The following is a 27,160-nucleotide window of genomic DNA, read 5'->3' on the forward strand; positions in this document are numbered from 1 at the left end:
ACAAACACACCTGGCTTTTAAAAGGAATGGGAGATGACACTCTGATTGGTTTATTGCATGTTACACCCAAACACACCTATGAATTAATGAAGACACTAAGTACAACCCTTTTGAACCATGCGCCCAGCGCACGGATGCTTTGTTCCGCCATCAAAGTAGCAAAAGTGGATTTTGACGCGCCATAAACGCACCTGCGCCATGCGCTTCACACCGTGCGTTTAAATTGTTAAAATAGGGCCCTAAGACTTTTTTTTAGACATTTTGTACTATGAGTTTTTCAACTTACTTTACTGACTTTTTTGAAATAATATACTATGATGTTTTTCTGACTTTTTCCGACATACTATAGTATTACATTTTATGACTTTTTTCGACATACTATACTGTGACTTTTTTTTGACATAATATACTATGGCGTTTTCGTGACTTTTCTCGAAAATTATATACTATGACGTTTTCATGATTTTTTGACATACTATACTGTGTGTTTATACCGGGGGTATAAGGGTCTAAAATTGCCAATGTACTATACTATGACTTTTTTCGACATACTACATTATGACTTTTTTGACTTTTTTCGACATACTATACTAAGATGTTTTTTGACATGCTATAACTATGACTTTTTTCGACACACTATATGACTTTGACTATGACTTTACTTTTTTCAACATACTTTACTATAATTTTTTTTCCGACATACTCTGTTTTTTTTATTTTTTTTTCGACATACTATACTATGACTTTTGTATCATTCTGCCAAATATTATACCATGACTTTTTGACTTTTTCCGACATACTATACTATCACTTTTTTCGAAATATTATACTATGACGTATTTGTGACTTTTTCGACACACTATACTAAGATGTTTTTGTGACTTTTTTTGACATACTATACAATGACTTTTTTTCAAGATAATATACTATGCTTTTTTATGACTTTTTGACATACTACACTATACTAAGACGATATATCAGGCTTGGGCTTTGAATTAAGAACACACTCTGCACCTCTGGTTGCTGCTCTCAGCTCACGAGCTAACATAAGCTAACTGAACTCTACCTGCATCAAACAGCAGACACGTAGAGACATGTATAATATAAAGAGCCAGATATCAGTGCACCCTTGAGCTGCAGTGTTTTTGACCACCAAAAACACATTCACATTACACAGAATCATTTGATCCAATGCTGATTAAAAAAAAGAAAGAGCATCCGGGTTAAGTAAACGGACATATTTTATTTCTTATTTGGATACAGATGAACTGAGAAAAAGAAAAGAGAAAAAAAGCGTGTTTGAATGGTTCTACTGGTCCAGGTCCAGAATCTTTGGAGGTTCTTCAGGTTCTGCTGTCTCAAACCCCTGACTGGCATCCTGTAGGAAAGAGAGAAAATGGTCGAACCAGAAACCAACAAGATGTGAAGGGATACTTTTGCTCGTAAAGTGAACATTAATGGCCGTTCCCAGATTCATCCCCTCAGGGTGTTTAAAGATTGTAAATTAAAAAGGAGGTCAGGAGAACAGATAATGGTCTGTTCGTTGTGATGCTTTTTACCTTTGACGTTTATAGTTTCATAGAGAGTTTATGGCCTTTGTAACATGAAAAAGTATATCTATGGTTTACCTCAAAATCATTGTGACAAAAGATAAAATATTTTCTGCTGTAATAACTTCCCAGAGTTGTAAAATCCTGTCTCATAGTATCAACAGTTTGTGTGAAGAATCATTATGACATATTATTATCGCTAGCCCTATGGAAAAAAGTCACACTAAAAGATATCTGTTTCTTATTGTTGTATATTAAGTATAGCGCACTTTGTAACAAATAACAGTGTACAATAAATAGCAGTGTACTTCAGTACCTACAGAACTGAGTATAATGTATTGGGTTTACTTTCATCGGACAGAAGTTTGGTAAAGTGTAAACACTGATGGAAAGTGTCTGTAACTCTAAACCTGCTTGTTGTCACATTAAACTGCAGTTCATTGTTTATTGCTTCATGTTCCTCTGAACAGAAACTCAGTACTGCAGTCACAGCAGTGCTGTGAGTTTAGCTGTGTTAGCTGTTAGCTCTATTAGTACGCCTCCAAAACGCAAATATTTCTCTGGTGCTGCAAAAAGAAAAAGGAAGTAAAACGAAGACAGACGGCAGAAGTCTGAGTTTAAGTATTTATCATGATGCCATTGCAAATGAAGAAACTGATTGGAATTTAGATATTTTTTTTTTTTAGCAATTCACAGGTAAATATTTGCAAGATCTGTTTAGAAGCACTTAAAGGCATACGTATACACATAAGAGACTGGATTCTCAGTGGTTCAGTTTATGAAACAGTGAGCAGCTCAGACTCTCCTACTGATGTATCTGTTTCAGGGATGCACCGAATCCAGGATTCGGCTTCAGATTCAGCCGAATATATTATTTTTGATGGAATTATGTTTCTGCCGAATTTCTTTCCACCGAACGCCACTGTTGATTATGGAAAGGTGTTTACGTAGGTGGACCGTTCAATGCAGAAGGCTGTGAGAAAGTGAAAATGGAACTCGTGAGCAGAAAAAGTGTTGGCAGTACTTTCAGTTAAAAGAAGGCGATTCCAGTCAAGCTACATGTTCAATTTGCAATGCAGATTTGTCTCTTGGTGGCAAGGAATGAATCTACAGACAGCAGCCAAAATGCAGCAACTTCAGGTACGGCAAAGGAAGGACAGCCACAGCTAAAGATTTAAAAAAAAAAATTCTGTAATAAATTCGGTATTCGGTTTCGGCAGAATCTTAACCAGTGGATTCAGTATTTGGCCGAACCCAATAATTCGGTGCATCCCTAATCTGTTTGGTCAGCCTCTGATTGGTCAACTCACCCCAAATGGCTCGCTGAAGGCTCTGGAGCCGCTGTACAGAGGGTTGGGGATGGAGACCAGCGTGGGCTTCGTTCTGCCGCCCGCCGCACTGTCCTCATCCTCATTCTGTCATAAAGGAAACACATAATTACCATTGTTTTTTGGCTGGTGAGTGAAGCAGGGATTAGAGAAACCTGATTTCCGCTACTGGTTTTCTACTGGAGAACACAGATTTTTTGGTCATGTACATGTAACCAGCTTCTTAGTCTGCCCTATAATAAAGCTAGTAATCTTCCTCTTTATTACTATTTGAATTTCATTCATTATCATGAATATTTAATGCTCAAATTCAGCCTATTATGAATATCTACGTTCTGTCCATTAGAGGGATTTCATACATTAGCCTCGAAGGGGCAACTATGTCATGGTGCATTGCATTTCTGGTACGCGCATTTGTTTACATTCATTTTCAACAGCTAGCATTTTATATATATATATATATATATATATATATATATATATATATATATATATATATATATATATATATATGTATATATATGTTTTATTGATTTTGAACAAGGTTAATACCAAATTCCCACCCACCCACCCTCTCCCCTACAGGGTTACAAAACGTACAATACCACCTTTCCATAGACAACATCTTTGTATCAATTATTATAAACAATCAATAAGTAAAATAAATGAACACAATATATGTATATAACAGAAAAACAACAAAGAAAGAAAGGGAGAAAAAAAAGGTAAATAATCTGTTAAAACTACTCCAAGATCGGAGTCCCAGGCTTCTTTTAAGTGTTCAGTGGGGTACGGGCTGATAATGTCGATGAGATCATCAATCCAAGAGATAAATCCTTTACTGATTAGTTTCAACACAAGGATATTATAAATATGTGATTGGATGGGTTTATCTGGGAATGAACCAAATGTCTTTTTTTGTAAAGCTCCTGACCTGCAAATAACGGGAAAAAAATGGTTCTTAGGCAAGTCATAAAGTTCAGATAACTGGGACAAACTTGCAAATGTACCTTCTATGTATAAATTCTGAATTTCTCTAATCCCTTTGTTGAACCATAGCAAGAATGCAGGGTCCATGCAGGAGGGGGGGAAACATGATTAGACCTCATAGGGGATAGGATAGAGGTTCCTTGCAGTCCAAAGTGTTTCCTAAATTGAGCCCATATGCGTATTGAGTGGTTAACTATGATGTTTGAACTCAAGTTTTTGCTAAGAAGGGGCAGAGTTGCACAGACCACAGAGCCCAGATCGTGTCGGCATGCACCCAGTCAGCCTTTTCAGCGATTGGTTTGTCTTCAAACCAGTGGAGTAGTTTCTGAATATTGCATGACCAGTAGTAAAAAAGGACGTTAGGCAAAGCCAGGCCTCCTGAGTGTTTCAACCTTTGAAACTGAGTCTTGTAAATTCGACTAGGTTTGTTCCCCCATATGAAAGGTATGATAATTCCATCAAGGGTTTTAAAAAAAGATTTTTTAATGAGGATTGGGATGTTTTAAAAAAGATGTTTTAATGAGGATTGGGATGTTTTAAAAAAAGATATAGAAACTTTGGCAATATAACCATTTTAATCAAATTAACACGCCCCACCAAGGACAATGGTAAAGAAGCCCAGTGATTCATATCCTGTTTACACAGATGCAGGAGGGAAGGGCTATTGCTTCATGGTTCAGAGGAAAAAGCTTGCTCTTTTGCAAATTTAGCTTAAACCCCGAAATGAGCCAAATTGGCTTAAAATATTCAAAATGCAGGGGAGTGATTGAGCTGGCTCAGAAACCTATAATAAGAAATCGTCCGCATAAAGAGAGACCTTGAAATCTTGTCCAGAGCGACGAATGCCTCTAAAATCCCCACAGAGGCACGGTGCCCACACAAGGGGTTCAATCACTAGGGCAAACAGGAGGGGGGAAGCCTAGGGGGAGGTAGTCAGGTCGGGTACCATTAGAGATCACAGCTGCAAGGAGGGAGGAGTAGGTCCTTATCGTTTTTTGCCAGCAAAGAGATTGACGCCTGTCTTAGGGTCACAGGGAGGATGCCTGTGGTGAGGGCTTCTTTATACGTTGCTTGAAGGGTGGGTGCCAGATGAGAGGAAAACCTTTTATAAAAAGTTATTGTAAAACCATCTGGGCCTGGTTATTTGTTATTCTGCATGGATTTAATAGCTGCAACCATTTCGGGAACTGTGATATCTGCGGCCAGCATAGAGTTTTGTTTCTTGGGGACAGTGTGCATTTTTAAACCATCAAAAAAAGCATGTCAGGGGTCGAGGTCTTCGTTACACTCTGATGTGTACGAACGGTTTGAGTAAAATTGAAAAAAAGCCTTATTTATGTCATCATGGTCTGTCAATATTTCACCTGAGTGTGATTGAATCTTGATAATTGAGTGGTTGGCAGCAGTATGGTGTGCCTGCAGAGCCAGTAGCTTATCTGCTTCATCTCCGAACTCATAGACATTATGCCTGGTTTTCAAGATAAGACATGTTGCATTGTCTGTGGACAAGAGATTGAATTTGGTTTGTAGCCGCTCCTTGTAGAGATCTGGAATCGGTGACTGAGCATGTTTCATATCAATAGCTAAGATCTGTCTAGAGATACTATCTAATTTTGAATGTTTTTCTTTTTTAATAGTGGAAGAGTAAGCTATTATGTGACCTCAAAGGTATGCTTTAAGTGTCTTCCACAATGTAACATATGAAATCTCTGGGGAAGTATTTGTCTCTAAAAAAAGTTGTATTTGGGCTGAAATGAACTCTATGAATTTATCATCTGACAGCAGAAGAGGGTTAATGCCGCGTTCTATTTACCTCGGAACTCAGATGCTGCAACTGGGAATGACGTCATACCCGAGTTGAATGCGTTGTATTTAAAAGTCGGATTTTCATTGTTTTCATTAGCTCTAGCCCGGTTAGCTATTGTCAGCAACCAGTTGATAACAAAGAATTACACAATTTTTTGTGCATGCAAAGAGCGTAACAACATGTCCAAAGATAGAAGTTGGACATGCCTGTGTGAACGACTGATTTAGTGACACAAATGAGACAGAAGTGCTTATAAGTTTATGTTACTGCAGCTTTCACAACTGTTGATACAGGGGGCAGCCATGTTGGATTTTGAACTCGGGCTACTGTAAGGTTGTACGAGTTCCGAGCTCGTAAATACGAGGTCAGGGGGCGTGTTTCCGACATTGACCTCGTAAAAAATGAGTTCCGAGGTAAATAGAACGCAGCATAAGTCTCCATGTTCTATTTAATGGGGGGCGATTTGGAACGTCTACCTCAAATAGAAAAGCACTGTGGTCAGATATAACAATGCTGTCATAACACCAGGATCTCACCTTAGGCAACAGTCTATGATCCAGTAGAAAATAACCAAACTGGGTATACATATGATGTACATGGGAGAAACAGGAGTAACCTCTAGTGTGAGGGAACTTAAATCTCCAAACATCTGAAAGGCCATACTGAATCATGAAGTCATGCACAGTCCCAGCCGCTCTAGTAAGATTCTGGGGGGTGGTTGATAACCTATCCTACCCATCCTATCCACCTAGTACTAGGTTGAAGTCACCTCCCAATTTGGCCACTGCCAAAAATAATTTTTTTAAAACATGACTGTCATTGCAGTTAAGGGCATACAAATTCACCAAAATTACAGGGTTGTCGAAGAGCTCTCCAACAACAATAATATATCACCCATTAGGGTCACTAATCACCTCTTGGGATTGATCATATTTCCACCTTGCCTTGTGTGTCTAAGATTCTGGAAAAACTTCTCAACAAACAACTAACCAAACATCTTAATCTGAATGGTATCATCTCCGGGGCACAGACTGGCTTTCGATCTGGGTATGGTTGTGTTACAACTACCACAAAGGTACTCAATGACATTACATCTGCATTAGATACCAAACAACACTGCACTGCTATATTCATTGACCTTGCCAAAGCTTTCGACTCCGTGGACCATAATACACTCATTCACAAACTTAGCAGCATTGGTGTCACTTCATTGGTTTTGTTTTCCAATTATCTCTCTGACTGGGTGCAACGTGTAAGATTTGAAAACCTTTTCTCCCATTCTCTCTCAGTTACCAGGGGTGTCCCCAAGGCTCAATACTTGGCCCTACACTTTTCTCAATATACATTAACAACATTCCTCAGGAAGCTGGCAATTCACTCATTCACTTATATGCTGATGATACAATTCTTTATGCCTCTGGTCCTTCCCTTGATACTGTTCAAACTACTACAGCAGTCTTTTTCCTAACTCAAACTCACTCTCAATACCTCCAAAACTAAAGTCATGTGGTTTTACCATAAGGGTACTACGCCTTCTTCCGCCCTTAACATTACCACCTGCAAGGGGGCTATTCTAGAACAAGTCATACACAACTTGCATATAAATACTTGGGCATCTGTTTGGAAACTTCACTTTCTTTCTCCATCCACATATCAAAATTGCAATCTTTGAAAAAGGCCAAACTCGGTTTCCTTTACAAAAATCTCTCAACTTCTGCCAAACTCACTCTCATTCAAATGACAATTCTACCCATGTTAGATTGTGGTGAAACAATACATACAGGATACAGGGTTGCTTGCAAGATACAGGGTTGCTTGCAAGACCACTCTATCAAAACTCGACACTCTTTACCACTCCACTATCAGGTTTGCCACAAATGCCCCCTTCAATGCACACCACTACACCTTATATTCATATGTCAACTGGCACTCCCTTCACATTCGCTGTAAGATTCACTGGTTCACTTTCATTTACAAGACCCTTCTCGGCTGATCACTTCCTTACTTAGGTCACCTGCTAAAGCCAAAGTCTGTCACATACAATACCCGGTCCTCACTTCATCTTCGTCTCGCATCTTTTCAATATGCTGATGCTCGCGACTGGAATGCTCTGCAAAAAATTCTCAAACTTGACAAACTAATTTCCATTTCATCCTTCAAAACCATCATATGATCCTTGTTCACGGACATATGCAGTTGCTTCTCTAAATAATTATTTTTCCAGCTAAAAATTTGAATGGTTTCTCCCGCTCTTACTTATGTACCCATGTACCTGTGCACTTATCTCGTTATAAAAGAGTTTACTGTTGTCTGTGTAGTATTTCAAATTGTATTTTATGTAATTTCTAATTTATTTTCTAGCCCTCCTTCCCTTTCCCTAAGTGGCTTTGCCACTTGTCAGGCCACCATAGTAAATAAGAACCTGTTCTTAATGACTTGCCTGTAAAAATAAAGGTGGGAAAAAAACAACAAATTGAAAGGGGATTGCTTTGCTTATTAATATGGCTGTCCCTCTAGCTTTGTTATTAAATTTGGAATGATAGACCTGTCCAAGCCAGTTTTTGCCTGAGGCTGGTGATGTTATCAGTACAAAGGTGGGTTTCTTGTAGGAACACCACGTCCACCTTAAGTTGTTGCAAATGAGATAAAACCCATTGTCTTTTGACTTTGTTAACCCCTTTGACATTCCACGATACAAATTTAGCAGGATTATCAATCACCATGAGCTGCCATAATAGTCTAGGAAAAGAGTGTAAGGAAGATTTTTTAGTAGCCTGCTGTGGTCCATTTACACGGTAGAGAACGGGCGTGTTGAGTGAATGAAACAATAAAACACACACACACACACACACACACAAAATAATAATAATAATAATTGGCAAGTTAGCAGAACATACACATTGTAAACAGTAAACCCTATCCGTTGTTTCTTTACCATACACTTTGTGCCTAACCTTACTCAGCACTTTGAACTCCGTCTTACAAGAAGGACAAAAAAGTAAAGTAGTATATATATATATATATATATATATATATATATATATATGTATGTATATATATATGCTGAGGTCCTCTGACTTCAGCTTTAGTTGTTCGTTTTCTTTGACAAGGCTGCTGATTCCAGCGTAGTTATTCTCCCCTTGAAGTCGTTTCAATGGCTTAAATTGTCTGGTCAGGTCTGGCAATGGCTGCATGGTTGGAAGCAATTTGTGTTGTTAAATTAGTGATAATCCGCTCTTCCATGCCGGTTGCTATATCGCAATCTTGCCCGTCTTCACGATGGTCCTTGCTCCCATGCTGGAGTTTTTTACCTCTGTTTCCAAACAATGTCGAGCTGGATGTTACATGATTCTGGTTAGAAAGTGATTGGTGACAGAGCTCTCCCGGTTTGCTGCCTACACCATTGTTCGCCTAACCGGAACTCCCTACAACTAGCATTTTTAATTATTTTAAATTAAAAATACTATTGAAAAAATGCGTAATAAATAAATAAATAAATAACAGTTTCACATTCAAACCCTATTTAGTCTGAGTCTGAGTTTTAACCTGCTGTGTGTGTGTGTGTGTGTGTGTCTCACCCTGAAGTAGTGGAAGCGGAAGGCGTCGTTCTTGTGTGTAAAGACATAGTAGCCAAGTGCAGCCAACACACACGCCAGCAACACTGACACCAAGATGGCCGACACTGTACCGCTTGCGTGGGCGTGGCCTCGGGAAGCATGATGGGAGATCTGGAGATGACAGATTATGACAAACACACACAAGAATTACTACATATATGATGGCATCACATTAAACCTTTAATCCTCAACATTGGATGTCTGCTCGCACACACACACACACACACACACACACACACACACACACACACACACACACACACACACACACACACACACACACTGTCCAGCTCTAATTACAATGGCAAAATCAACACTTTGCTGCGCTGTCGCCATGGAGACATGACTCTCTGTTCCAGGTTTTTATGACTTTCTTAATGATGTTCTACACTATAATATTTTTATGGCATACTATACTGTATGACTCTTTTTCTGTCGCCATGAAGACATGACTCAGTTTTATTTCCCCAGCCAAGAGGAAGATGAAAAGTCAACCAATTAAAATTAATAATTAAAGGGATACTTCACCGATTAGCATTAAGCTTTGTATCAGTAGAAACCCGGTACTATTTTCGAATGACTGTGCTTCCCTCTCTCATGTCCCCCTCAGATGAGAGATCTCTGTATTGTGTGTCATCTGAGGCATTTTTACCCAGAGGCTATGGACTACAGCCAGTAGTAAGAGCTAGTTCCGCACATTTTCAACCCGCCCATAGGGGGTGGAACCTCACTCCCAGAATTTCCAAAAAGTCTCAGCCATCTTGAAGCTTAGCTAACAGGCTATTGCTCTGTGGAGAAAGCTGAGTAATTAATTCATAGTAGTAGGCTAACAACGATGGCGGGAGGTAGTTTTGAATATGATATGGCAGAAGGGGATTTTGAAGATCTGGTGCGCAAATCCGATGCTCCTGGCTACCTGTCGCAATACTGAAAACAATGCTGATCTTTGATATCAGTGTACTTTTATGTTTTGATGTATTCACAATCTACGCTGCAGCTGAGTTGGACAGGAAAATTGCAACCCAATCAATATCCTTCTATTTCATACTGATTCCACTTGAGCAGTAAAAAAAAAAAAAATAGCTTTTGCTCTCCTAAGCTCTACTCTTTCCAACCTTCTTTTGTCACACGGCAGGAAGAAATCTTTTGTCTATCCATCTTGGAGCCAAACACTGCTGGCGTGCAGACAAGATTAGAACGAAAGAATGTGTATTCCTGTAGCTTGAAAATAATTGACACCCACATGGTAGGATCTTGTTTGTGACCGGAAGTAACCTCAAAACACATGGATTTGGAAATAACGCCTTCTTTTGGGGGACGACAGACCAATGGAGAGAGTTTTCATCCAAGGAACCGCCTCTATGGAGCTAAATCGGGGCCAAATGTTTTGTTCATTCGAAAAAAATATATATAGTTGAAAAAATAAAGCTTGAAATTGAAAATTTAAGTTTTGGTCAAAACATGGAAAAAATAAAACCATGTATTTGAACTAAAAAATAAGTGTACCAATTTTTCTTTCAGTTTGAATAAAATATAGATTCAATTCTGGAATTATTTTGAATAAATTATAAATTTTCATTTTTCACTTTTATATTTGTTTTCAGTTCCACATTTCATGTTTTCAGATTCAAAAGTTATTTTTTTTACGGCTTCAAATCTTTTTTTACGGCTTCAAATCTTTTTTTTTTTTTTTGTTTCAGATCTGTTTTTCACTTTCAGATATTTTTTTTTCGGTTTGAGACTTTTGGCCCTGATTTGGCGTGGGGGCGTGGCTTCAACTCAGAGGGGCGTGGCATTATGAGTGACAGCCTATCAAAGAAGGCAGAAGACTCCTCTGTCATGTTGCCTTCAGGAAATGGTGTTACTGTGAGAACTATGACTGAATGCTTTCTATCCACTATATACATGTGATTTTTACTTAAACTGATGCCAGTGACAAAGTTCCATTTAAAAAAATGTTTTGGACAACAAATGGTACCAATTACATTATAAGAGCAATAAACTGTGCCAGATTGTGCAGTTCAGCAGGAACAATGACTTCTCCCACTTCCATGTATGACTTAGAGCACCACAGTATTCACTGGCACCAGCCCACAGGTAGGACATGTGAAAGATATTAGCCTTTGTGAATAGATACTTTGGGACATTATCCCGCAGTGGCATTTTTTTTTTGTGATTAACACATAAAAGGAAAATAGGTGGACAGCTGGACAAAGCTGGCAATCAAGCATCGCTAGCACTAAAGTTAGCATTAACTAACGTTAGCTTCACACTAGCTGGTGTTTTTACACTAATTTCAGTGTCCAGCTCAAGTTTTTTTTTTTTACTTTAACGTGTATTGGTCTTTGTTAACCTCGGTTTGTCAGAATGACCATAACTTGACACTGGCTGCAGTGAAGAAGGTCTCCTTTTATAGAGTAGACAAATATGACTTTACATTAATGCTGTAGCCTGATAAATTACGTTTTACACTATAACGTTACATGTAACAGCATGACAGTTATGCCTTACAAAATATGCCAAGTGGGCAAACTTTGAAGGCTTCTACCACAACCTAACTTAAGTATCAGAATACACTAACTTGTCTTTTTGTATTTGTATGTCTTACGGTCTGTTTTCTGGACCATGTGTGTCCGTAATAAAAGCTTTGATTGATTGATTGATTAACAAAGCGGACCAGGACAAGTTATGTTGTTTAAACTAACCATGAAAAGGTAACACTAGCAATGTTAGTTATCTATAATGTTTTACATTTATAAGGCTGTACGGCTGCAGGCAGCCACTGTCGAGTTATGGTCATTCTGACAAACAGAGGTTAACAAAGACCACTAAACGTTAAAGTCAAAAAACTTGAGCTGGACACTAAAATTGGTTTAAAAACACCAGCTAGTGTGAAGCTAACGTTAGTTAATGCTAACTTTTGTGCTAGCGATGCTTCATTTCCAGCTGTCCACCTATTTTCCCTTTATGTGTTAATGACAAAAAAAAAATGCCACTGCGGGATAATGTCCCAAAGTATCTATTCAAAAAGGCTAATATCTTTCACATGTCTTACCTGTGGGCTGCGCCAGCAGGTTGCCTTAAGCGGAGCGGACGCTATGCTGACTGCCGAGTGAATACTGTGGTGCTACATTCAATGTCATACATGGAAGTGGGAGAAGTCATTGTTCCTGCCGAACTGCACAATCAGTTTATTGCTCTTATAGTGTAATTGGTACCATGTGTTGTCCAATACAATTTTTAAATGGAACTTTGTCACTTGCATCAGTTTATTAAGTAAACATCACATGTATATAGTGGATAGAAAGCATTCAGTCATAGTTCTCACAGTAACACCATTTCCTGAAGTCAACATGACAGAGGAGTCTTCTGCCTTCGTTGTTAGGCTGTCACTCATAATACCACGCCCCTCTGAGTTGAAGCCACGCCCCCCACGCAAAATCAGGGCCAAAAGTCTGAAACCGAAAAAAAATTATCTGAAAGTGAAAAACAGATCTGAAAACAAAAAAAAAAGATTCAAAACCGAAAAAAAAAAAAGATTTGAAGGCGTAAAAAATAAGTTTTGAATCTGAAAACATGAAATGTGGAACTGAAAACAAATATTAAAGTGAAAAATGAAAATTTATAATTTATTCAAAATAATTCCAGAATTTAATCTATATTTTATTCAAACTGAAAGAAAAATTGGTACACTTATTTTAAGTTTGAATACATGGTTTTATTTTTTCCAAGTTTTGACCAAAACTTAAATTTTCAATTTCAAGCTTTATTTTTTCAACTATATATATTTTTTTCAAATGAACAAAACATTTGGCCCCGATTTAGCTCCATACGCCTCCAACTTCAAGGGAATATATTGGTGAAACTTAGAAATGTTTGGCACTGTAAAATGTGAATCGACAAGGGAGAAGCATCTTTCCAGTCCGCTGCAGCGTAAAACTTGTTTTTGTCATGCCATTTTCTTATTAAATCTTTTTGTTAATCTTCATTGGACAAAGTCTCTCTTTCCTCAAAACTCAAAGAAAACGCAACAACGGCCATGTTATTCAGTCTGCCCGGCCACACCGGCCCATGCGCTGCAGTGATCGCTGTCTCCTCTATTTCTTCCGCGAGCTGCGAGCGAATGTGTCAAGCCAGGCCGGTAATCACATACAGGAAAGCCACAGTGCATCTGGGTACTTTACAAAATAAAACAAATTCAAAATGAAACACAGGTTTATCGTGATTTTGGCTGTCTTAACTTCTCAGCTGTTTCTACAGCGAGAAGTTAAGGCACAAAGAGAGAGATTCAGACGCAAAGACACACACTCACCGGGAGAGAGAGAGAGAGAGAGAGAGAGAGAGAGAGAGAGAGAGAGAGAGAAAGAGAGAGAGAGAGACTTTCTTTAGAGAGGAGAGGAGAAGGATTGCTTTGTCCCTTATTTAGGCCGGATGTCCGTTTCCTTCTGCTTTCTTTGTGTTTGCATTCTAAACTCCGGTGGATTTCTGAGGACTATGGTTAACTGCTCCTCAGATCTCTACAGGGTAAATCCAGACAGCTAGCTAGACTATCTGTCCAATCTGAGTTTTCTGTTGCCCGACTAAAACAACTTTTGAACATACACATGTTCCACCAAAACAAGTTCCTTCCCGAGGCTATTTTTGCTAAAGACTTCTCCAGATCTGGCTTCTAGCCTTATAATAGTAAAAGTGCCCAGAAAAAGCAGCATCTTTTGTTAATACAATAGTAGTAACAACTGGAAGAGATGTGTCAACTGAACTTCCAGCATTGTAAAGAACCAACCAACAAAAAAAAACAACAAGAGTGCATAGTTTCCTCTAGAATTTTTCCAGCGGCGTTACTACGGTATCACATGTTTAAAACAATAAATTATTAATCAATAGTATTTGAAAGTACCATAGCTATAAAAGAACAACACACATAGACCACACAGCACACATAGACCACACAGCTTGCCGGCCTGTAGCATGCATATAAAGACACAGCATAATGCTTACCAGTGCTTACTTATCCTGCAGCTGCACTTTTCCAGACACCATGGCAATTTTATTTTTATTAATTTAAAACACCTTTCAACCCCCGTCAAAACCTTTTGAACATGACGGCAAAACAACAGAACTGGAAAATCCTCCTAGAAAGAGTCGCTATACTTCATCACAGTCATCCCTGGCTGCAACGGATGATACAGATTGAGACAGCAGGTGCGGAGCACAGATGCAAAGACCCGGAAACACTGACCAATCAGAACTAACTGTTTTTTTTTTTTGGGGAAGCAGTTTAAAGAGACAGGCTCTCCAACAGAGCCATGGGCGGTAAGAGAAAAATAAAGTGTTTTTTTTTTTTACATTAAAGCATGTTAACAGGTTGTAGTAGATACACAAAATACAACCTGAAAATTAGCATAATGGGCCCTTTAACCGGCTGACACTTGAGGCTGTTGCTTTCAAGACTTGACTTCTTTTGGGAGAGCAGGGAAAAGTCTTTTAATTTTTTCTCATCCTAGGTTTAAATTTAATTTCAGCTTTCTTGGGAGATTTAATGTAAAAAATAATTATTGAATTAACCATCCTGGACTCAACATGGTCAGAAAGGTTTTGTTTGGAATTCCCAAATGGTCAGGCTCCTTTTACAAACTTCTCCAGATTGAGAAGTGAGAATCTTTTGACATTGAGCTGGTGTTTTTGTGATGCTGGGAGTATATTTTGACATTGTGTTGTTTTTGCCTGACTGAAGGCTGTTGTTGAGTGCTGTCATAACCTGACGACACTCAAAGGAGGAGACCATAAAACAGCAGCTTTCAGGCCTGTTTCTGGTTAATTCTCAAGGCTCCATGTTGTCTCTACTCTGACACTTGGGAATGTGCTCTAAATAAAAATAAATATCTTATTATTTGGGAATCATGTGAAGCGTTTGTTTCAATCTGCAGTTTAATTCCTTCATTCTCATCTTTCCACAGACTTTAGACACGTTTATATAGATTCATTTGATACCAAAAAGCTCAGCAATGTGCCATATGTTAAACATTTTTAAATAATTTGTTTCCTCGAATTAATTAAATTGTGGCTTTAAATAAATAAATGTGTCTCTCAAGTGATTTAACTGTAACCATCAAGAGTTTTGCAACTTTGATGTCGAATTTGAACGACAAACTGGATTAAATGTGTCTTCACTGATTTCACAGTGAAACAACCATTTTATACTATAAAGTTGGTTTCAATGATGTCAAAGAAAACACTTGTTCAAAGAGTAACCAAAAAACTTAATTTACCACTTGTATAGAATGAATTCTAAATGCAAAAACTCACATGGAAATGACTATTCTTGGACTGTACTAATGCACAGCAGAGTAATAAGTAATTTAATTATTTAAAGTCTGGGTAAAGCAAAATTAGTGACTTCTTTCTCAACACATTATACATGTTAGAAAACACTACAACATGAAAATACTGTAAACTGTGAAGTACTCAATTGTGGAGTTAAACTTATTCACCATTTCTGTGTCCAAGATTTTTTTGGGCGGCCTGAAATCATGGTTCGAACCCTTACTATATAACAACAATGTTAGAGAGTATCAGTGTCGTTTGTGTGCCCCTTGACTACTACTACTACTGATGTGCTAGCAAACTAATACAGCTGCAACGAGAGTGTCGATGGGCAGCAGCCCATGGGTGTTGCTCCTTCTTTGGCTCAGTGCCTTCAGAGAATACTGCTTAGTTTTTCACGATTTTGGAACCTAATATTATATACTTAGCGATATTTTTTAATCATTCAGATTTGGCTGGGTGGTTAATAACACATTTTCCTGTGGTGTGACAGACTTAGAACACATTTATGTTGGATTTACCAGGACTGCCATATAGTGTGTTTGCACTATGCTGAACCTCTTTTATTTCTCTCTCCACTGTGACATCGCAGCAGGATGTCACCACGTGACCTGTGATATAATGTGACGGTCTCCACCTTCAGCTGTGTCAACATCACTGTTACGTATCCAAATACTTCTGATACAGAACTATAAAGATGTTTTCAGGAAAAATGTGGGTGTACTAAGCCAATAGAAATAAACGGGTGGGCGCGAGTAGACGCCAATTCGTAATTTATGTAGTCGACTAAAAAACAAATTACTTTACTTTTACTATTTGATAACAGCAAACTTTACTGTCTAGGTTCAAAACCTAAAGCACATTCACATCTAAATTTGTTAAACTGACTCCGTCCATAGTCAGTACGTGGAGGGGACAAGGAGGAGTGGAAATAAGGTGACCACTGAACGTTATTTTGGGGAATAAAATAGTCTTCATCATCTTCTTGTGTCCCACATCTTAAATATTGATCAAAGTTGTGATGTTGAATCGTGACGCGGCTGATTGAATCTTCATTTCCTGAAAACTGTGCAAAGAAATTAAACAGCCATCTGCTCCCTGCCCACAGCTGTATCTGTCGCCTAGCAACAACAGACAGAACATTCTATCTAGGAAGCGCTGCAGACCAGAGAGGGAACGGTGGTAAATGCTAGAACGCATTCGCAGACTGACTATAACGAGTATAGAGCTCAACAGTAAGCGCCCACTTTTTTAACGGCTCTGGTTCTGGGAGTTTTTTTCCCCATTCAATATCTCCATTGACGTTTCAGAAAATGCTTATATAAAGAGTTTTAAGCCTGGAACCAAGCCAACCAGCTCCAAGATGAATCGTGACCATAAAACATTAGATTCGGCGCAAAATAAAATTTTGAAAACGGCAAAGAAAGCAAAGGTACAAGACCGTGTACATAAACTATCATAAACTTCAATGGTAGAAGCTTGCTCTAGCTGTTTGTAAACATTTCCATGGAAAACAGTGAATTCCACCAATCAGAGATGTCGCTGTTACGCTTAGGATTGTGGGTAGTGTAGTATTTCTCCATAAGATCGCGAATAAAACATGCTTTTCTTAATACAAGGTTGATTTCATACGGACTTCTAGCTTTTGTTTAACAACCTCTGAGCTTGTGGTCAATCTACCTTGGACAGTTTAGACATTATGGCTGATTATCAAAATCATTATTGAGAAAATGAATGGGATTTTTACTTCCAGAACCACACTGTTGATCTCTATAGCAGCACTTTCTACCGTTACAAATCACCAATAAAAGCTTCTCAACCAAAAACAACACTACTGGTAATGTTCCGGAAGCAGTGTGATCCGAAATTGGGGAGAAATTAACATTGGCAACCAAGTTAACAGGTTTTCCTGACGTTAACATGTAGCTAGATGTAGCAGTGGAATGAAACCAAAAACTATGTTCCATGTTCCAACAGGAATGCGAAATTATTAACAACATCGGAAACCAAGAGAGCATGTAAAATATAAACACTGCAGTAGCGTCTGATGGCTGACGTTGAAGCCCAAGTGTTGATGCCTGCACAGTATACTTGTTAGTGGTGGGCGGATCGATCCAAATATCAATAATATCGATACCAACGTTGGTATTGATATTGATCAATACCAGTGTAGTGAGATCAATAGTTTTAGTTTCTCCTGCAGTTTCCGCTGCAGTTTCATCAGCGAAGCGACATTGCTGTCTGTGTTTGTGTAAGTGCCGCTGCTTTCAAGTGCCGCTCCTGTCACACATGCTGTCACAGCGCAGATCAGACACACTTTGCTCCTCCTCCCCGCTCTTGTGATTTGATTTTGTACAGTCACGTGACTCAGCAGCGCCAGGGAAACAAGCAAGCAAGTATCCAGGCCCGGCAGCGGCCAGCAGCACACACACACACACACAAGCAGGACAGAGACGGAGCAGAAGAATGGCAGAGAGGAAGAGAAGTGCCGTGTGGCTAGATTTTCAGGCCAAAAACGGCAAGCTGTAACATTTGTAAAAAGGCTGTAAAATACAGTGGGAACACAACAAATGTATACAAGCATATGACAATTCTGTCCTGGGTTTTAACTTATTAATAATCCAAAGGAAAATTCACAAAACCACTTAAAGGTCATGAAAATTCATTCAAATTTAGCAATTTAATGATCATCCACCTTAATTACTAAAAAGTATCGGTATCATAGCCGTATCAGCGATACTGGCCCTGCATTTACTTGGTATCGGATCGATACAAACATTTTCAGTATTGCACACCACTAATGCTCGTGTTGACGTTGACACGTGTATTGGGTGCAATCTAGCATCAACCGCGAATGGTCTTCACTGCTCCTCCTGGAGGCTGCGCTTAGAACTGCTGTCACGTCTAGTCCCTGTGTCAAGTTTCTGTATTTAAGAGGTTTTCCATTTCCTGTTTTATTTTGGTAGTTTCTCTGTTCTTCCATATCATGTCTTGTTTTACTTCCTGCCTTGTGTTTTCTTGCCTTTGTGATTGTCTGCCCCACCCTGAAAACCAACAGAAAACATGAAACTAACTAAATACAGAAACTTGACACAGGGACTAGACGTGACAGTAGCATGCATTTGGGTCCTACAATTCTCTGGCTCCCCGTGACAGAATGACCTCACCTATCATGGACCCAGTAGAGAGTGAGAAGCCCAGCTTACATGTAGCTTTCCAGAGTCCCAGCTGACGTTCAGTTTTCCAGAGTCCCAGCTGACGTGCAGCCTTCCAGAACCCCAGCTGACGTGCAGCCTTCCAGTGCCTTAGCAGTCGTGCAGCGGACCGGAGACCTCGTTGCCGTGCAGCAGACCGGAGCCCTTGTTGCCGTGCAGCGAACCGGAACCCTTGTTGCCATGCAGCGGACCAGAGTTTCTCCCAGAGTCTTCGATGACCGTTCTCCCAGAGTCTTTGCCGTTGTCCGTCGTCCCAGAGACTTTGTCATTGTCCTGCAAACCAGAGACTGTCCTCAGTGTTCAGTCGGCGGCCTGGCTGACTCCTGCCCCCTGTGTCCTGTATGCGGCTCGGCCGATTCCTGCCCTCCGTGTCCTGTCGCCGGCTCGTCCGACTCCAGCTCCCTGTGTTCAGTCGGCGGCTGCCGTTACTGGTACTGTTCCAGTTATCTTGTTGCCAGACTCACCGACTCCTGATCCTGTTGCCTCGTTTCCTGTCACTGTTCCAGTTACCTTGTTTGTGGACCCTTGGCCTGGCTCCAGCACAGCGGATGCTTGGCCTGGCTCCAGCACAGCTGATCTTTCGCCTGTCCAGCCTCCTGTGACACCAGCCTGCGCGGCCTCCAGAAGGTGTCAGCCTTCGCCATGCTGCTCGGCCTCCAGAGGGTGTGCGCATTTTCCGTCCTGCTCGGCCTCCAGAGGGAGTCAGCCTTTGCTGACGGAGTCGTCGCTGGCATCCAGAGGGGTTCCGCCTTCGCTGTCCTGCTCGGCCTCCAGAGGGGCTCCTCTTTCACCTTCGCCGCCGGCCGCCAGAGGGGTTTCGCCTTCGCCACCGGCCTCCAGAGAGTCTTCGCCGTCCCGCTCGGTCGCCAGAGGGTTTGCGTCTTCGTCGCTGCATGCAGCCCCCGGTCCCCGGTACCTGAGCCTAGCTGCCAGCAGCCCCTGATTCCCCGAGCCCTGCTGTTCTCAGTTCCCGAGCCCGCTGTCGCCTGTGTCCTCCCTTTGTCCTTCCAGGGTTGACTTTTATTCGTCCCTCCCCCCGCCCTCCCTGGGCTGTTTGCCCTATTCTATGGACTTTATTTTAGGGCCTTGTGGGAGGGGTACTGTCACGTCTAGTCCCTGTGTCAAGTTTCTGTGTTTAGTTGGTTTCATGTTTTCTGTTGATTTTCCATTTCCTGTTTTATTTTGGTAGTTTCTCTGTTCTTCCATGTCTTGTCTTGATTTACTTCCTGCCTTGTGTTTTCCAGCCTTTGTGATTGTCTGCCCCACCCTGATTTGTTTCACCTTTTCTTGTGTGCTTGTGTCACCTGTCTCTTGTTTCCTCATTACCTCTTGTATTTATTCTCTGTGTTTTCTTTGTCTGTTGTGAGGTCATTGTGTGTATTTCTGTGTTGGATTCTGTGTGATAGTCTTCCTGTTTTGTTTCAGTGTTCCTGTTTTGTGATTCCTTTTTTTTGACTGCTACCATATTTTGGATTACCTAGCCTGCTGTTTTCTGGACACCTTGTGTTTGTATGGATTTTCGTTTATTAAATCTTCAAGCTCACTACATTGCCTTGCTGTCTCTGCATTTAGGTCCTACAATTCTCTGGCTCCCTGTGACAGCAGTTCATGATACAGCAAAAATTTCTTCTCATTGTTCTGTTTTGTCTTCAGAACAAAATTTGGGTCCACTCCCAGAGAGCAGGAAGGTTATAGCAGGACTAAATTAGTTTTCTGTTTAAGATGAATGTTCAGAGTCAGAGCAGGAACATAAGAATTAAACTAAAATCTTAGCAGCAACTCAACTACTGAAGGTTAAACATAAAGAGTTTTTTCTAAATAATGCCTTCCCTCTAGTCACATGCATTACAACATGATCACTGTTCATGACTCTGTTCCTGTAATTTTATTTCTCTAATTTGACTAACTATTAACAGGGCATTTCTGCTGACAAGCATGCATGCTAAGTTAATTTCACTGTTTTCTAACGTGTCATTTTTACTTACATATTTTCATGTCTATGTCGCTTTTGTTTATCTGTGTATATTTGTGTATATGTAGATTTTTGTGTTAGCACCTTGGGTCATGAAAATTTTTTCAATTCAATTTACTTTAATTTATAATCTATAGAGCCTTTGTTTTTTTAAAAAGGAAATTCCAATGGTGTAAAACACAAATGTATTTTTATTGAGTCTCAACTGTTGGAGTTTTCTTAACCTTTGTAATTTTAAGTTTTGGCACTGTGGCTGACATCATTTGGGAGATGTAAACACAAAAGTGTTAGGTCATTCAGTTATCTGTGAGCTACACCTTGAGTCCAGTTTTATTTATTCCCTCATTTTGGTGAATCTGCACCATTAAAAAATCTGTAATGCATTAGCTACTACCAGATGACATGATTGTTCAGAATAAAAGGAAGAAGATTATCTAATAGTCAACAGCTCTGGGTTAAACCATCACTCACCGGTGCAGGGGGCGCTGTCAGCGGGGCCTCAATGACGTGGATGATCCCATTTACAGCAGGAATGTCCCACTCCAACAGCAGCAGCTGGTTCACCAGCTTAGAACTCTGAGGAGATACCATTAAAAAGAATAACAAAGACACAAAATTAATAAATTAATGTTAAAGGAGAACTCAGGCCGAATTTTACCTGAATCTTGATCGCTAGATGTCTCTGAGTACTGTCGATAGGAAAAAAAATGACCAAAAATCGGAGCTAGCAAACTGGAGTTGCTGCAGCTAATGGCCAGAGCTCCCAGTTAGCTAAAGTTCCAGTTGTGGGGGCATGTTCTAAAGAGTGCATTTGTGCATATTAACAGATACAAAATGCATATAAAATTTCTGTGCTTTAAGTTGACCTCATTAAAGTCTCCTGCGATTATATGAACACCGTCGGGGTGGGCCCGCTGCTGTTCGTTTATGGTGTTCAGCAGGAGAGAGAGCGCCGTGTTTACATTGCTGTCGGGTGGAATATACACAGCAGTGACGATCCAGTCCTGTCCCAGTGGAGCAGAGTGCAACCTGCTAGCTAAGGGTGACCATATTTTGATTTCCAAAAAAGAGGACACTCGGCCCGGCCTCGAGACACAAATTCAGACTGGCTTAATTAACGGTTAATGAACATTCTTTATTATGCCTCAATGGTGCAAAAATAACTTCTGTAATAAAATCTGTAACAACCTGTAACAAAATAATATCTCTCTTTTAAAATAAATAATATGAAATAATGTTCTAAATATGACCTCTTCTGTGTTAGAAAATCCAGCTTCAACAAAATATCTCTTAATACCTTTTCAATGTAATAAGATAAATAATAAAGACACTGAAACATATGTGCCAGCTTTGTACACAGTGCACTGCGCCTCCCACTTGTCCGGTCCCAACCGGGACGGTACGTGGGACTTTTTTTTTGTGCAGTTCAACTGTTAAGCTGCACTAAATCTTGTTTTATGGTTGTACGCAGGCTCCACGCAGAGCTTTTGCCGTAGCCTGATGTTAATACTTGTGCGCTGGTGTGTGTGTCGAGCCGGCATGTCTGTGTGTGTGGGGAGTGGGTGATAGAGCGGGGGAGAATTAAGTGAGAGAGTGACGGCAAGCGAGTACGACTCTAGAGTCATAGTGAGAGAAACAAAGTGTCTCCCCTGTGTTTTCAGACCACGGTGGGAAATCTTTAGGAGGAAACACTTCGGCATTTTGTGTGCAATGCTGCTCCGCTGTCTGCTCTGGTCCCTGTGTATGTGCACGTTGCAGAGCCGCCCACAAAGCAGCACCTTGGGAACGTACCTTGTGTGCAAAGCGCCAGTCAATTTAAGTACACGCTTAATGGTCCCATGAAAAACAGTGAAAACCAGACATTTTCATGAATTTATAAACCCCCCTTGACGCCCCGGACAGTACGTAAAAAGTGGACATGTCCAGGCAAAAGAGGACGTTTGGTCACCCTATGCTAGCTGCATGCTAGCATCGGTATCCCTGGGTGAAGCCAGGTTTCAGTGATAATCAAAACACAGCAGTCTCGAACATAGCGATTTCCAGCAAGTTGTAATTCCAAGTTGTCCATTTTATGCACCAGGTATCTGGCATTGGAGAGATACAGGCTTGGTAGAAGTGGCTTGTGTGGTTGTTTTCTTAGCTTTAGCATAACACCGGACCTGCAGACCCGCTTCTGCTTCCTCTCCCTCCTCCGTCTGCGCCGTCTCTTAGACCCGACAACAATCCACGGAGAGCCCAGCAGTATCGTTATGTTGTCTGGGATGTTGTGCATATAATGATGGATCTGGCGTTGGTGAGTAGCAGTTTGCTAGCACCGATTTTGGTCGTTTTTCCTATCGACAGTACTCGGTGACATTCAGCAATCAAGATTCAGGTAAAAATCGTCCGGAGTTCTCCTTTAATAAACATCTTGGATCATTTACTTTTATTGTTGTTTTTTCATGGACCTGAGCAGTGTGTGTATGTGTGCGTTTCTGACCTCATTGTTGCCGTGGGTAACAGTCAGGTTGAACCCAAGCCTGGACATGATGACTTCCTGGTGTCTTAGATCCTTGAATGGTAGTCTGCTGTGATTGGTTGAGATGTGATACTCAAGATCTCTATCAGACAGAGTCTAAAGATATACACACAAGCATGCATGCACGCACACCCACGCGCAAACATGCACACACACACACACACACACACACACACACACACACACACACACACACAGAAGAAACAGATTTGATATCATTAACAGTTTGGTCAGTTGGAACCTGCTGGTATTCTGATTGAACTAATTCACTTCTAAAGGTTACAAACTTAATTAGGAACTATTAAGTAAAGGCTAATATGTGTGTTTGTGTTGATGTGTGTATGTGTATTTCTCAAAAATCCAAGCATAGTTGACACATTCTTGAACATAAAAACATGTTCTTTGTTTTTAGCTTAAATTTCATTTGAAAATAATAAAAACAGTTAATTTCAACACCTACTGTAACTTTACCTTAAAGGCTAATACAGGGCTGGCGAACCTGTGGCTCTTGAGCCGTATGCGGCTCTTTGACGGCTCCTTTGAGGCTCTTACTGTGTGGCTGGGGGCTGTGTTATTGGTGGATTCTTTTTTTTACTTTTTGAAACATTTCAGATAAGTTAAAAAAAAAAAAAGCATTCGAATGCATCTGCCAATACATTTGCCAATTATTTTAAAATAAAAAATAATGCAGCAGAGTTTTTTTATGGACAGATTCTGCAACCTGAGGAAAAAAAGCAGCCACAGATCACCTTCCTCATTAACCCTTTCACTGCTGATTGTCTGAAAGCCCCCCTAGTGACAAACGAGTGAAAGAGTGGCCACAACCAAGTACAACCAGACCTAAAAAGGATTGTGGATAACAAAGACTGTCAGGTTTCCCACTGAGTCAATCTAAGTAAGAAAAAAAAAACTACGAAAACTGCTATGTATTATGACTGTCATTAGATCTGGAAGTCACTGTTGCTGTTGTAATGTGGATGTGCATGTGTGGCTTTTTGGTATGGTGCGTGTTTTTTTGTGGCTCTTTATGCTGAACTGGTTGGCCACCCCTGGGCTAATATATGTATTAACTAAATGTGAAATATACTATATGTATTATCAAATAAATTAATGATTTACACATTTTTAGGCAGGTAAAATAAAGCAATTTCTGTTGTTACTGCCGTTCCTTATGACTGATCCAACATGATGTGTGGAGTTCCTCAGGGCTCTTCCCTTGGGCCTCTTTTTACTTTTAGATGTTTCCATTAGTCAACATCCTTGTAATTAGTACTTAGTTTTGGTAATTTGTAATGCATTTAGTAATTAATAAGTAATTATTGAAGGGTACATCACCTGGTTTGAGGCAAAGCCGGCGTTGTGAGGAACAAACAGCGTGACCTCAGACTTCCTGTGAGACATAAATTCAACAAGCTGTTTGCCCTCTGAGGACCGGCCGCTATAGTCCAACAACAACTACAGAGAGAGAGGACAGTGAAGTTATTTAGATTTACACTCGAAACTTAAAATTCACCCAATCCTGTCGAAACTTAAAACTCACCCAATCATTCTGTGATGCATGCTTATATTTAGAAAATCCTAAAACTGTAATACCAGACAAATACATCAAATTCAATTGTGCATTTAGGTGATTATTTGATTGAGGTCCACAGAACATAACTGGATCAAAGATAGACCACAGAGGTGGATAAGAGGTTGTGGACCTTGTCCGGTCAGGTAATCTGGTTTTTGGGAGTCCAGGGGCCTCATGTATAGGCACTGCATACACACAAAAAAGGGCTTGTGAAAAAAACAGCAACTTTCTGAGCTTAAATTGGGATTTATTACAAAAGAACTAGTCAACCAAACCAAACAGTTGACGAATGAGCCACTGATGGTGAAATGAAACAGCTGGTTGGCTAATGCAACCACAGGGCTGTACTCCAGTTATGAACACACTGTATGTCATTATAAAATCAGTAGATCAGTCACTTGATCTTGTAAACTCAAAAAAAAACCTGCCTCATTAATAAGCAACTCAGAGCCTTTCAAAAATTTACGAGAGCCTCTCTGTTCTTCGCTGATAAAAAGATCGCAGAATTGTAAGAATTGTTTGATGTTCTGGAGATGACATTGTGAATCCATAACATAATGTGTTTAAAATTCAAAGTGATATAAAAAAAAGCTTTAGTTTTAATAACCAGAATTATCTATTTACTGTCAAACTCACCTTGTAAAAGATGGAGAAGTTGCTGTATGTTGCGAGGACACTAGTCAGGACACCGTTACAGAAGTCTCCGTTTCCAATGTAATTTGCGGGACACACACACGAAACATCTGCACACACAAACAAACACACACACACAATTACACACACTCAGTTTTGAGGTCTGAAGTCTTGAGCTCAACCCTCAATCCATCAGACTGGATCAATCCATTCTGGAGAATTTCTTCTACAGTGGAATAAACTGTAATTGATAGTAGACTTACTGATTCACAAAAATGTAATTTAATGATCTGTTGTTGAAGCGTATTGCAGCACAGGGGCCCACATATTTTAAATAATTAGATCAGTCAGTTAGCCAGTAGACAGAAACTTAGTCAACAACAATTCTGACATGGATTCATAATTTAATAATTCAAGTAGTTTATAAAGCCAAAACACCAAATATTCTGTGTGTTTCCAACTTCTTAAATGTAAGGATTTTCACATTTTTCTTTTCTTTTTTTTATAATTCAATTCTGATTAAACATTTTAGTTTTTGGTTTAGTACTTATTTTCATGTTTTTCTTAATGTCAGACATTGAAAGTTTGTCTCCATCAACTGGAGCCATGATAGAAATAAGTCCAGAACTTTATTTATAGATATGCTGTATTTTATGCCTCATTATGCTGCATATAATATTACTAACAATGAATGCGTTAGTTGAAGAATATGTGACAGAATGAATAATTAAAATAATTGTTAGTTGCAGCCCTGGATTATAAAGCCAATATAAACAGCCTGTTTGAGACTTAGCGTTAAGCTGAATCCACAGGGATCTCTGTGATGCTGCAGCAGACTAAACAACAAATTAAAGCAACATAGGCTGTTCAGGATCTGAAATCTACAGTGATAAGAACAACAGACCTGCTTCTGCCTGAACCTATAGACTGTGCTGCTGTAGTACCTTTGAGCCTGTAGCAGTAGGCGTCGTACTTGCTGCTCTGGTCCACAGGTTCTTTGTAGATAACCAGGCCTACGTGGTTGTCTCCACACTTGACCGAGGGGAAGCGGGTCGGGTATCCCACCTTCCCCCCCTCCATCCAGCCGGCCACACACAGATGCATCCCCAGCTGTTGGGACCAGAGAAGAACGATGACAGCAGGATAAATGGTTGATCACAAGTACCAGCATGCACTGCTGAAATATAAAACTTTTCAAATAACTAGAAGAGGTTATAATGTGTGGATTCATCCGTCTGGTGTTGTGGCGGTTCTATAACTGGTAAAATCAGACAGTGTAGGTAACTACGGCATCTACCCCTTGCTTCAAGCAAAACTCTGGCTTCATTTAAGGAAAAATAATTTTTCTCTGTCTTTTTTAAGAGGGAAAAGATTGATTCTCCCTCTAAATCCACTGTTCACACTGCCGCCATCTGGACATAGATAAAGGACTCTGAGGTGTAGAAGGACTCGCTTTGGCAGAAGTGTTATACCTTCTGCCATATCGCTGCTGAACAATCTATCTTGCTGACCTTGTATAGATCTGTTGTTTTTGTTGTTAATGTACTTTTTCTATGTATCTATACTATTATGTAGTGTATATTACCCATGTGCATGTAGCAGACTGTGAAACCAATTTCCACCACGGGGCAAT

The 27,160-nt window shown here is 39.9% G+C and overlaps 1 protein-coding gene across 6 annotated transcripts in view; it reads right to left on the minus strand.

The window, feature by feature from the left end:
* Window positions 1–1,223: 1,223 nt before the first annotated feature.
* Window positions 1,224–27,160, minus strand: part of stab1 (stabilin 1) — a 116,471-nt gene continuing 90,534 nt past the window's right edge. For 5 of the 6 annotated variants that reach the window (XM_028574840.1, XM_028574839.1, XM_028574841.1 and 2 more), the window contains 8 exons: window positions 26,472–26,637; window positions 25,531–25,637; window positions 24,657–24,776; window positions 23,283–23,417; window positions 21,275–21,379; window positions 9,254–9,403; window positions 2,861–2,965; window positions 1,224–1,378 (listed from right to left, as the gene is read on the minus strand). In XM_028574840.1, coding sequence (XP_028430641.1) covers window positions 1,310–1,378; window positions 2,861–2,965; window positions 9,254–9,403; window positions 21,275–21,379; window positions 23,283–23,417; window positions 24,657–24,776; window positions 25,531–25,637; window positions 26,472–26,637 — 957 coding nt within the window. In that variant the 3' untranslated portion in view covers window positions 1,224–1,309. Of the gene's footprint in view, window positions 1,379–2,860; window positions 2,966–9,253; window positions 9,404–21,274; window positions 21,380–23,282; window positions 23,418–24,656; window positions 24,777–24,821; window positions 25,080–25,530; window positions 25,638–26,471; window positions 26,638–27,160 lie in introns of those variants that run through there. The other variant, XM_028574842.1, reaches the window with a different exon arrangement.

The sequence above is a fragment of the Perca flavescens genome, chromosome 4, assembly GCF_004354835.1.
Source record: "Perca flavescens isolate YP-PL-M2 chromosome 4, PFLA_1.0, whole genome shotgun sequence".
In the NCBI taxonomy this organism is placed as follows: Eukaryota; Metazoa; Chordata; class Actinopteri; order Perciformes; family Percidae; genus Perca; species Perca flavescens.